At 45.4% G+C, this 12763-nt stretch overlaps 1 protein-coding gene across 3 annotated transcripts in view; it reads left to right on the top strand.

Annotated features, from left to right (window-relative positions):
* Positions 1-11869, top strand: part of crebbpa (CREB binding lysine acetyltransferase a) — a 45502-nt gene extending 33633 nt beyond the window's left edge. For all 3 annotated transcript variants that reach the window (XM_029449274.1, XM_029449186.1, XM_029449104.1), the window contains 16 exons: positions 65-236; positions 1122-1240; positions 1350-1589; positions 1958-2046; positions 2934-3014; positions 3576-3632; positions 4323-4400; positions 4493-4560; positions 4933-5083; positions 5930-6076; positions 6183-6296; positions 6455-6620; positions 6930-7097; positions 7467-7628; positions 7779-8060; positions 8308-11869. In XM_029449274.1, coding sequence (XP_029305134.1) covers positions 65-236; positions 1122-1240; positions 1350-1589; positions 1958-2046; positions 2934-3014; positions 3576-3632; positions 4323-4400; positions 4493-4560; positions 4933-5083; positions 5930-6076; positions 6183-6296; positions 6455-6620; positions 6930-7097; positions 7467-7628; positions 7779-8060; positions 8308-10611 — 4398 coding nt within the window. In that variant the 3' untranslated portion in view covers positions 10612-11869. The remainder of the gene's footprint in view (positions 1-64; positions 237-1121; positions 1241-1349; positions 1590-1957; positions 2047-2933; positions 3015-3575; positions 3633-4322; positions 4401-4492; positions 4561-4932; positions 5084-5929; positions 6077-6182; positions 6297-6454; positions 6621-6929; positions 7098-7466; positions 7629-7778; positions 8061-8307) is intronic.
* Positions 11870-12763: the final 894 nt, after the last annotated feature.

Here is a 12763-nt window from a genome sequence, read left to right as displayed (position 1 = left end):
TCTTTGTAGTGTGAAGTTTTAAAACATGACTGTGATGCAAGTCATTTGCTTTTTATTTTTGTAGACTGAGGAAGACTCGGCTTCAACGGTGGTGAAGAAGGAGGAGCCAGAGGAAAAGCCAGAGCCAATGGAGGTGGAGGAGAAAAAGCCGGAAATGAAGACTGAACCCAAAGAAGAGGAAGAGGGCGGAGCCAACGGCACAAGCTCATCATCCCCCTCTCAGTCACGGAGGAAAAGTGAGTCTGATGCCAGGAGTTGAATAAAATCTGTGTAGTCTATGACTGATCCACCCAGTGAGCGGAGAGGGTTTCCGTCATTGCCAGTAATGTTAATTAACCCACTGTGTGCCAGCTGAGACAGTCTTGGCTTATTATGACTTTCATTTAAACTTATTTTGACAAAATTATTAGTCTGGCACTCATTATGAACAATGTCCAGACTCCTGCCAGCATTTTACACACATGATGAACGAGCTGTGCACCTGCTGGTAGAATAAGACAAATCATGAAGGCCACTTGATGTAACGTGACGGTTACCATTGATGCGCGGGGAACAATGTGTGTGAGTGCTGTAAATGCAGATTCTTTTTTATTTCAAGGATGTATGACGAGGGAAAAGCAGGAAACCCTCTCATTTTGGAATCGGGAGAACATTAGAATTGATTTTTCAATTCCTGCCTGAAAAATGACTGAAACGATAAGTCGATGATCGCAATAGTTGGCAATTATTTTTCTGTCGATGGACTAATGATTTCAGCTCTAATGTGCGTTGAACTGAGAAATAATCAAAACTCTAAAACCGGCATGGAGCAAGCAATTTACCGTTCAGTTGGTATTAGTTGGAATAAAAGATAGTTGTTGGTGTTGATGGCTCGCTTTGTTTGAGGCGTTACTGTAGAAACAGGTGATGTAATGCAGATAGCAAATTGCAAGTAGACCTAATGTTGCTGCTGTTTACGGGTGCATAGTTGTACTCTGTAGTGTCCAGGGAGTCTGTTGTCTTTGTGACGCTCCAGCATAGAATACGTGTCGCAGTAGCCCTCTTTCTCCTCCTGTACAGTAAGCCGTGCTTTTCCTTGTTTGGATTACTTACACGTTGCCTTTTCCATTGTTCATTTCCAGTCTTTAAGCCTGAAGAGTTGCGCCAGGCTCTGATGCCGACTCTGGAGTCTCTCTACAGGCAGGACCCCGAGTCGCTGCCCTTCAGACAGCCAGTAGACCCCATGCTTCTGGGAATCCCTGTACGTAGCACACATGCACTTGCCACTTAATATTTTCACTTAAAACCTGCACTATTTAAGCTCTTTGATCTGTTAACACTGACACTTTTATTTGTCCTTCTCTTTCCAGGACTACTTTGACATAGTTAAAAACCCAATAGATCTGTCCACAATAAAGCGAAAGCTCGACACGGGCCAATACCAAGAGCCGTGGCAATACGTTGACGATGTCTGGATAATGTTCAACAACGCCTGGCTCTACAACCGCAAGACGTCCCGTGTCTACAAGTACTGCTCCAAGCTGGCCGAGGTGTTTGAGTCGGAGATCGACCCCGTCATGCAGGGCCTGGGATACTGCTGCGGGAGGAAGGTGAGGCGAAGGGGGTGTTAAAGATGCAGAAACTGCAGTAGGGATATGTCTGTTAGTGACGTGGCTGCCAAATTACTAAAAATCCCAATGTTTACTTCCTCTTTCACTCGTGAGTTTTGTTTGATGAAACACGGCAAAACTATTTGACCCAGTCGGATGAGTTTGTGCTTTACGTCTCACTATTCGACTGCATATCTTAGTGCTTTGTCCACGTCGCCCAGCACTAAAGATAAGGCCAATTTAGATGTTAAACTAAAGAGTTATTACTCTCTGACTGATTTCCTGCTCCTGATGCAAAGGATTTATTGGAAGAATGAATCTTAGTTGACATTTTTTTCAACACCTTTGTCCTCTTTGCTTGTCTGCAGTACGAGTTCTCCCCTCAAACCCTCTGTTGCTATGGCAAGCAGCTCTGCACCATACCTACTGGAGGCACATACTACAGTTACCAGAACAGGTATGTGTGTGTGTGTGTGTGTGTGTGTGTGTGTATGTGTGTCCATGTATATCTTCGCAGTTATAGGTGGCTGTAAACTTAACTATATATTGGGAATAAAATAATATTGCAGAATTTTAATCTCACTGAATCAGCTCATACGTGTCGCACATTTGCATGCACAGTTTCTCATTAAGTGCTTTTATTGGGCAATAAATGCAGCCACTTGAAGTGTATTACCAGCGCTTGCAGTCTAGGATGTGTTCCTCTGTAGCTCTAGAGGGGCCGCTGTGATCCAGGCAAGAGTGTCATCCTGACAGCTTCAGCTGTAATGACTGTGCCTCCGGGTCCTGGCACGGCATGAGTCTACAAAATGTTTTTGCTCACAACAACATGTGTTAAAAGCCCAGTTCCAGTGTTGCACATACAGGGAAACACTCTGAAGACTCCAACCCCCAAACAGTGTCCGACACAGAGCAACAAAGCGGTGTGTTGATTGTGTTTTGCTCGACATCTATTGAAGGACTGAGTGAATTCAGTGTTGCTGCTCTCTCTCTTGTACGACAGATGAAACATATATAACGTTGCCCATCAGTGCCTTTTCCTCTCAGTTGAAAGCCAGCAGATGACTGCTTGCACCACGTTCCCTTGCGCCCCCTGCTGTATTAATGGGGTAACTGCAGCCCATTTTTTAGACTTTGAGAGCTGAGCAGCACAGAAGCAGTAATGATACAGCACAGACTGAGGGACAGCACGAGGCTCCTGCAGCGCAGTCCATTTCCACTGTCAATGGGAGCTCAGGGGTTCCCCGCTCTCCGTTATGAAACGCAAGGGACAAGTGTTGTTTTGCGCACAATTGTATTGAACACACTAGTAGACGAACACTAACCGTTACTGTATTATTGCAGGTATCATTTCTGTGAGAAGTGCTTCAATGAGATCCAGGGGGCGAGTGTGACGTTAGGAGACGATCCTGCTCAACCACAGACGTAAGTAAACTGCCTATCGATGAACACACGATTAAAAAATAAATACATTTGTTTAGCAGTTATGCATGTGTTAGAAACGTATCGTGAGGGGAAACTTCCTGCCGTTTCCTGGAACCCGTCAAATAGTTTTTGAAGAGCAAAGGGAAATGTCTCTGTTCGGGACAGAGTACCAGGTCAGCCTCATAGATATTGAAAACTTCAGCACAGTTTCTAATACAATGGAGAGAATGTCTCCAGCTGTGAGAAGCGTCTCCCTGTTTCATGTTGCCTACATGATGTTATTCCAAACTGTAGGTGCTATGACTTAATATTCATTGATTACCTTTTTTAATTAGATTTTAATTTCTGATTTATCAACACATGCGCTTCTTAATAAGCCTTTGTGGTTTTTTTAGAGTCTTTAATGTTTGGATGATTGAAGTGGTACTGAACATATTGTCATAATTGTAATGAGAAACGCACAGAGCCTAGGACTGAAGGTACAACGGTGTTTTTGTGTGCATCTAGTTTTTCTCACTAACTTTCCTCGTTCGTTTTCCCTTCTTTTCTCGGACACTTCAGGATGATATCAAAAGACCAGTTCGAACGGAAGAAGAACGATGTTCTCGACCCTGAACCGTAAGTAACCACCAACCCCACATCCTCTCAGTGAGAAGGACGCACACTGACACGCATGTCATGTTTTTTCTGTGTTTAGTCTAATAATAATTTTCACTGCTTTTTTCCCTTTTACGTGTTCTTGAGCTCATCTTAAAAAAAGTAACATTCTGCCACCCACATCTGGCTTTGTGTTTGTGTGTCTGACGCTCTCTCATCAATCACTCGGCAGTGCCACCTGCTGTCTGTCTGTCTGTCCGATGAGTTTTACCATCATGGCGCGCAGGCTCTTAGTTCTGTGATATGCGATGATTGCCCTTCACATTGTCGTTGCAACTTAGTGTTGAATACGATGTTCTCACACAAAGGCACACTGGCATTTGTTGCTCGTTGCCTCAGCAGTTAAGATATCGACATTTACACAAATGATTGCCGTCAGGAACATGACTCTGGACCGTTTTGAGAATTTTCATACGCACAAAAAGAAAACAGTGCATCAGTCATCCATGCAGAGCCCATGTTTCTACATCTTCAGTAACCGAACAGGCCAACACTCTTAATGTAGCAAAGAGCGAGTCGGGCAGCGTTAAACGTCTTCTTCAGGGACGTCTTGAAATGAGATGTAACGCAAAGGTTTCTGTGAGGATGTGAACTTTTTTAGCTGATTTGCAGAAATGTCTGACTGTATTGTTGTTGTTTGTTTTTTTAAAGGTTTGTTGAATGTAAAGATTGTGGACGGAAGATGCACCAGATATGTGTCCTACACTACGACACCATTTGGCCATCTGGGTACGTTTTCAACTCTTACTTTAGTGGATTTGTTTTTGTGGAGTTTGTGTGTTAATTGTAACAATACGTGTAACTTCTGTCTTTCTTTCCAGATTCATCTGTGATAATTGTTTAAAGAAGAGTGCAAAAACACGGAAGGAAAACAAGTTCTCCGCAAAACGTTAGTTCAATTCTTTACATTTGAGTGTTAAATATCATGTTTCAAAATGTCAGCAGATTATTGCACTTGTCGCAGGACAGAAGACGCAGGATAATATAAAGCACCTGCACCTGCACAAGGGCTGCATTTGTCTCTGTGTGACTCTCCTGCAGTTGCCGCTTTGTTATTCTTGTTGGCCTTGTGGTCACATTGGTATTTTTCTGTGGTGTTTGCAGCCCTGAAAAACAATTCTGACCTTAATGGCATGTGCTGCTAACAGATTGAAGCTCTCATGATCATAAATCTTTTCTTTTTAAGTACGGATTGTGTAACCCGTGTTTTTCTTTCATTCTGGAAAGTTAAAAGAGTTGCCTGTGTGTTTGTACACTGCAGGGCTGCAGTCGACACGGTTGGGAATGTACATAGAGGACCGTGTGAATAAATACTTGAAGAGACAGAACCACCCAGAGGCCGGAGAGGTGTTTGTGCGAGTGGTGGCGAGCTCCGACAAAACGGTGGAAGTAAAACCGGGCATGAAAGCCAGGTGAGAGCATTACTGATGGGAAGACGGGAGAACTTGGTGTATGTAATGTATGCTTTGGTGTGTCGAAGTGTTTTTTTTTATTACTTTTATACTTAAATACCTATAAACCTTTTATACCTATACTTATATAATTACTGGATAATGTTTTATCATCTACAGTTGCCTCGGTCAAATTAATGAACAACGAGAGAGGCTATAGTCTTGTAGACGACGATGCACTGACGCACAGCTCATATTTGTCCAGAGCTTATTTTTTATTGTCCCTGCCATGCAAAAGCATAATGGCCTCTATAAAGCGTTGCACTCTCTCACAGGGACTGTGGAACCTGCATGTTTGACGAGATGCAGTCCACACCCTCACTGTTTGAAGATCAAAGTCTACAATGCTCGTCTCATCCTCGCAGGGACGAGGCCCTTGACCAACAACATGTTACCTTCAGCTTGACTGATTTAAGGCTGTTTGCTTTTTATTGACTCAAGGCCACTTGACATGAATGGTCCCATTATGCGCTTGTGATTTGCTGAAATTAGCGACACACAAGGCAACTTCTCGGGCAGCTCGTGAATCTCGTGTCCTAGAAGCCTTTAAAGCCAGTAAAAAAGCTTTTTGAAGTGTGATTATAAAACGTATATGTGCTGTACTATACATCTGTGGAACTATAGAATACATGTTTATACATATAGATACATAATCTACACATTTCTCACAGTCCACCATTTGTGTTGAGAGAGTTGTGTTCAGAGCAGAACCTTCACCATGAGAAGAAGTTCTAGTTTCACCATCTAACTAGAGATCCAATTATGCTGTTCACACATTTTAATTTGATTGTTTCTTCCTTACGACAGGTTTGTGGACACAGGGGAAATGCCCGAGACCTTTCCCTACAGAACCAAAGCACTTTTTGCCTTTGAGGAGATTGACGGTGTGGACGTGTGCTTCTTTGGCATGCACGTGCAGGAGTACGGCTCCGAGAGCGCATTCCCCAACACCAGGTCTGTACAGCCAATTATTGTATGTACTACATGGCAATAAAGCACGGGCACTTCAGGTGCTTTTCATGAGTGTAATTGATCATGCTCCCTCTCTCTACCTCTGCAGACGGGTCTACATATCATACCTTGACAGTATTCACTTCTTCAGACCTCGGCTTTTACGAACAGCAGTTTACCACGAGATCCTCATCGGCTATCTGGAATACGTCAAGAAACTCGGGTAAGCATTGCTCTCATGCTCCTTTTCTGCCTCACCTTTTGAAAGAGACAACATGGGGAAGAGTCTCTGGACTGAACTTGGCGGCGGGATTCCTAAGGAAGCAGATATCCTAACTTGAACATTGTGTCTTTGTTGCTTCTCTCTGTTTATGGCCGCAGGTATGCCCAGGGCCACATCTGGGCTTGTCCTCCCAGTGAAGGAGACGACTACATCTTCCACTGCCATCCTCCCGACCAGAAGATCCCCAAGCCTAAGAGGCTGCAGGAGTGGTACAGGAAGATGCTGGACAAGGCCTTTGCAGAGAGGATTCTGCATGACTACAAGGTAGGGAGGAGAAATGTTTTAAATACTGACGCAAGGCTTACATTTCAATATGCGGTCTCTAATATTTAGAACAAAAAACACATTTACATGTTTGCACACTTTGATTATTTGCTGACGTGGTGTTATTTTTTGATTTATTGCGCTCCTGATCTGGATTTCTTTGTGAATAGTTGGTACTCTGAACACATTTGATATGTTGTCGTTAACAGACAAACACCTTTACCATGTAAATGCTCAGCATGTTTGATTACTGAAAACAAATGACATACAAACTGAATGGCTTGAATCATCCTTTCTTTTCTCTCTCAGGACATCTGCAAACAGGCGACAGAGGACCGCCTGACCAGCGCTAATGAGCTGCCGTACTTCGAAGGCGACTTCTGGCCCAACGTGCTGGAGGAGAGCATCAGGGAGCTGGAGCAGGAGGAGGAGGAGAGGAAGAAGGAGGAGAACACAGCTGCAACTGAAACCCCTGAGGTGCGAACATTGTGTCATGGTTTGATGATGCGGTACCAGCAAAGATATGAATTTACAACTCTAGTCGTGTTTTATCGAATTAGACGGCCATTTTGCAATTTCAGGCTTCTATAGATTAGATATTCTTTCATACGTCCTTTTTAAGCGTTGGATTATCGTTATCAACTCATTTTGAATAGAATCTGATGAACTTTAATTATGTTAATGAGAAGATGAATTAGAGTAACTGAAGAACTCATGGCCTCTTGAAGATAACTTCACTGTAATGAGCACTAACTTCTCAGCTGGAGAAATGATCAACATATTGAAAATATGTGATTATTTATTAAGCTGTTTTCTTTAATGGCTCTCTTTGTACATCTCCCACAGGGTACGCCAAGTGACAGCAAAAACGCTAAGAAGAAGAACAACAAGAAGGCCAACAAAAACAAGAGCAGCGTGAGTCGAGCCAACAAGAAGAAGCCTGGGATGCCGAATGTAGCCAATGATCTGTCCCAGAAGCTATACGCTAGCTTGGAGAAGCACAAAGAGGTCAGACTTGTTTTGTTTTTGGATATAAAGTCATTTAGATGATGCAGGCATTTTGTGAACAGTGTATTATATGATGAATAAAGCGCAGTTTCAGTTTTGCTTGTGCGTCTCTAACTCTCCTTTCTGTGTGTTTTTCTCCGTCTGTTGAAGGTGTTCTTTGTGATTCACCTCCACTCCGCTCCTATGGCCAACACCCTGCCGCCCATCGTTGACCCTGACCCCATGCTCTCGTGTGACCTGATGGATGGCCGCGATGCCTTCCTGACTCTGGCCAGGGACAAACACTGGGAGTTCAGCTCTGTCAGGAGGTGCAAGTGGAGCACCATGTGCATGCTGGTTGAGCTGCACAACCAGGGACAGGATCGCTTCGTCTACACTTGCAACGAGTGCAAGCACCACGTGGAGACACGCTGGCACTGCACTGTGTGCGAGGTGAGTTACTACTAGTTCTGCTGTCAGTGTGTTGTGTTTCTACACTGTAATTACTCCTGTGTCAGTGTGCTGTGTACTGTTGGTCTGAAAATATAAAAAATAAAATGAAGATCAGGACAGAAGAAGATATTTATCGTTTTATCTTTAACAGCAGAAAGTATATTTGTGAAACTTTTGACAAAACTATTTATCAGACTTGGTTAGATACATGTTAATTTCTGTGTCCCCATCTGCCCCTTTTCTGCAGGACTTTGATCTGTGCATTAATTGTTACAACGTGAAGGGCCACGAGCACCAGATGGTCAAATGGGGCCTTGGCCTGGACGACGACAGCAACGGCCAGAGTGGAGAGGCCTCCAAGAGCCCGCAGGAGAGCCGGCGCTTAAGTATCCAACGCTGCATCCAGTCTCTGGTCCACGCCTGTCAGTGTCGCAATGCCAACTGCTCTCTGCCGTCCTGCCAGAAGATGAAGCGAGTGGTGCAGCACACCAAGGGCTGCAAGCGCAAAACCAACGGTGGCTGCCCTGTATGCAAGCAACTCATCGCTCTATGCTGTTACCACGCAAAGCACTGTCAGGAGAACAAGTGTCCTGTCCCGTTCTGCCTGAACATCAAGCACAAGCTTCGCCAGCAGCAGCTGCAGCACAGGCTCCAGCAGGCCCAACTAATGAGGAGGAGAATGGCCACCATGCAAGGCAGAACCATGCCGCTACCGTCCCCACCGGCCACGGCTGCCCCCAACACTCCCACTTCCCATGCCCAGCCCAACACTCCTCAGACACCCCAGCAGCCACTCTCCAACCAGCCGCAGACCCCCAACTCAGCAGGCGTCATGTCCCCCTCTTTTCCCAACGCACCTCGCAATGGCCAGCCTCAAACACCAGTGTCCCAGGGCAAGCCCGGGCCCCAGGCTTCCCCTCTACACCAGCAACAGTCCCCTCTCCCCCAGCCGCCCCAGCCACCTCAGCAGCTGCAGCAGCAGCCTCCCCTGGCTGCAGTCAAGATGGCACGGCACATCGAGATGATGGCACAGGCCCAACAGAACCAGCAGAACTACAGAGTCAACATGAACGGCTTAACCATGAACCCCCAGCAGCCACAGCAGCGCATGACTGGACCAATGCAGCCAACCATGCAGATGGTGCCAGGGCCCCGCGGACCTCAGGTCATGCAGCCCGGCATTCCCCCAGGTCAGTGGCCTGGAGCTGCAGGGCCGATGCAGGCAGCTCAGACTCAACAACCAGGCCTCGTCCCAGGCCAGACCCCACAGCAGGCCATGACCATGCAGCGAGCCATAATGGCCCCAGGGCAGCAACCTCAGCAGGTCCAGAGGATGCTGATTCCACAGCAGCCCGGTGTCCGGCTACAAGCTCCCCAGAGACCTGGAGCTATTGCACCAAACGCACTGCAGGACCTTCTCCACACGCTCAAGTCTCCCAGCTCTCCTCAGCAGCAGCAGCAAGTCCTCAACATCCTCAAATCAAACCCTCAGCTAATGGCTGCTTTCATCAAACAGCGAACAGCCAAGTACCACGCCAACCAGCCGCAGCAAGCAGGTCAGCCGCAGCAGCCCGGCATGCCAGCAATGCAGACCATAGCCATGCCAGGAGGGGCGGTGCAGAGGCCAGTAATGCCTCCACAGCAGCCGCAGCAGCCTCCTGTGCAGGGCATGGCCGCATTGGGAGCTCAAGGGCAGTTGATAAGCACAGCACACAACACCAACCCCCAGATCCAGGAGCTATACCGTCGGCAGCTCTTAAGACAACAACAACAACAACAACAACAACAACAACAACAACAGCAACAACAGCAACAGCAACAGCAACAACAGGGAGGGATGCCTCAGGGCCATCCTGGCCAGTTCCCCGCTCAGACACAGGGCACAGCAGCTACATACTCTCAGCTCCGCACGCAACAACAGCAGATAGCCATGCAGGCAGGTTCAGGAGCCGCTGGGGGGACCATGGGCCAACTCCCACCCATGGCTCAGATGGCCCAGCCCGGCATGGTGATGGACTCCACCAAGAACTTACTGCATCAGCGAATGCGCCAGCAGCAGCAACAGCAGCAACTTCCCCAGCAGCAGCAGGCCATCCTCAAGCAGCAGATGGGCTCTCCTGCCCAGCCCAGCCCCATGAGCCCCCAGACCCACCTGCTGGCTGGCCAGCCCCAGGGCGGAGCCCACCTCCCCGGCCAGCCCACACTAGTCAACGTGCTCAACAACCAGGTCCGCTCCCCCGCACCAGTCCGGTCCCCCTGTCCACCCTCGCAACAACAGCCCCAGCAGCAGCGGCCACATTCCAGTCCCTCCCCGCAGGTCCAGCCCCAGCCCTCACCGCAACACCCACATCCACCCCACTCGGGTTCCCCCCATCCGGGACTCGGGGGCCCGCTGTCAGGGTCTATGGAGCAGGGACACTTGGGGACACCAGAACAAAGTGCCATGCTCCCGCAGCTTAACACGCCCAACAGAGGGGGGCTGAACAGTGACTTGGGGATGGTGGGAGATGCTACAGGGGACACTCTGGAGAAGTTTGTGGAGGGATTGTAGCATTTCTGCTTGGAACTAAAGAACACACTCTCTCTCCCAGAGACCCACCCCCCCACCCAGCTTCTCCTCGGACTCTTTATCCCGTCAGAGGGCTTTGTTTGTTCTTTCTAAGGTTGAGAACTTTTTTTTTGTACTGACATTTCAAATGTTGTAAAAAGAAAAAGGAAAATTAGGTTGAGGAAAAAAAACAACAAAAAAAAAATCAACACTTGGAGGGAATGTAATTGTTTCCTAAAAGTTGCTTCTTAATGGAATTTAAATCACAAAGAATATATTTTTTGGTTGAGACCAAATGTGTTCAATACTCAACTTATTTTTGGTTTGTTTTCGGTATGTTTTCATGCCTTTCTCGTTTCTTTAAAAAAAAAAGAAAATGTACAATTGCATTATATTATTCATATCTTTTTATTTTGTACCTTTGGAAAAGAAACTTAAAACATTGTTGTGTTGAACCTGTAAAATAATTTGTCTGGGAATTGGGTTTTCGTTTTTTTTCTTTCTCAAGCTGTCATTCCTGGCAATTGTAATCTAGTGTTGTACCATTACTCCAAGACGATGCGTTCAGGGACCGCTCCCCTCCTCTTTGTGTGTATGAAGAGCACTCAGTTGTATTGAAATAGGAAATGGACTGCGGCAGTTGTTTATACACGGGCATGTACACAGGCGCACATGAAGACACTGACACAAACCCTCACAGTCACTAAAATAACTACAGCTCCGACTGCTTTCACAAACACGGACAACAAGGATTGCAACCTACATCTCAGTGGCCTGGAGTTGGAAAAATCTTGTCTTGCAGGTGAAGAACAGTGTTGCTTTGACATTAAAAAAAGAATTTGTCATACTTTTTGTCATACAAATGTTGTAAAGTGTAAAGAGAGTGTGAGAAAGAGACCAGCCCCCTAAGCTGAGGTGGAATGATCACCGGTTGTTTATCGGACACATCTCTGATGACGCCCCATCCTCTAAGTTTTACACTAAGCTGTGTGTGCGATCTAGGGATGAAGGGCACATTTGAAATTCACCCTGAGGAAAACAAAATTTCATCAACCCTCATTCCTCTCTCACAAAACTTGAATTAGGGGGATTTACTTTTTCTCCTATTGTAAATCAAGTTATTAAGCAAAATACTATAAATATAAGGAAGAGAGAATGAAATCACTGTATAAACTGGTTAAAAGACTCATTTCTTACTTATATACCATATTGTTAAATAAACTGTGCAGCAGAATATCTCTAGTACTCTGTTAAATAATGAGGCATCACTCCTGTGTGAACTACTTTGTGTTCCTTTGTTTCAGCGCTGCAGTGTTTCGTTTTTCAGTCATCGTTAACGTCGTTAAGTCAGAAAAGTTTCCTTCGAGCCGTGTCTCCACTTTTCTACCCTTATTTTTAATGAAAGTACTTCTTTTGAGATTACTATAACTTTATTCTGCATCTGAATTTCTACAGATTGGGTAAGATCAAACTGGATGATCAGTTATGGGAGTTTTTAGTACAGAGTAGAAGTAGCGTTTTGCAGATTGAGCTCATATTTCAGAAACTGAAATGGTTACTAAAGTTACCTCATCATTTTACCAGCAGGGATGTGGCAGAGGGTAACATCATAACACATTACCTAACCTTGATTTGATAGTCGTCCACTTAAATGAAGTCAGCTCTCCAGTCTCAAGTAAAGGCCCATAACTTTTAGAAAACCCAGTCAAGTTAGAACAAATAACTCCGGTACCAATGGAAACAAATAAAAGTTAAACAAAATTTGTTGAGCCTGTTGAAAGGAATTGTAACTGATTAGAAAACATTCACTTTTTAATGTGCTAAATATTTCTACATTTTCAAGTTATCAAAGTGTAATGCAAATGAGTGAGTCGAAGTTATATGATTCAGTCCAAACACAAGCTTTGCAAAGGGTATTTTAAGTAGGATAAAAGCACAGGACTTTTTATAAGATATTAAAATAAGTCCCGTCAGAATTCCATGCTCATAAATACATTTAGAGACACAAAAGCCTTGAAGGAGTTGAAGTTGATGTCTGTGTGTATCCTGTTTTAAAACATGATACTTCTGGCAGTAATTTCAGTTTAGTCACAAACATTGCTCATATCCTAAATTTAGGACATATAAGAATTACATACAAATGTTCTGAGTAAAG

Source organism: Cottoperca gobio, chromosome 1, assembly GCF_900634415.1.
Source record: "Cottoperca gobio chromosome 1, fCotGob3.1, whole genome shotgun sequence".
Lineage (NCBI taxonomy): Eukaryota > Metazoa > Chordata > Actinopteri > Perciformes > Bovichtidae > Cottoperca > Cottoperca gobio.
The sequence above is the reverse complement of the archived record's forward strand: the minus strand, read 5'-3'. Positions and strand labels throughout refer to the sequence as shown.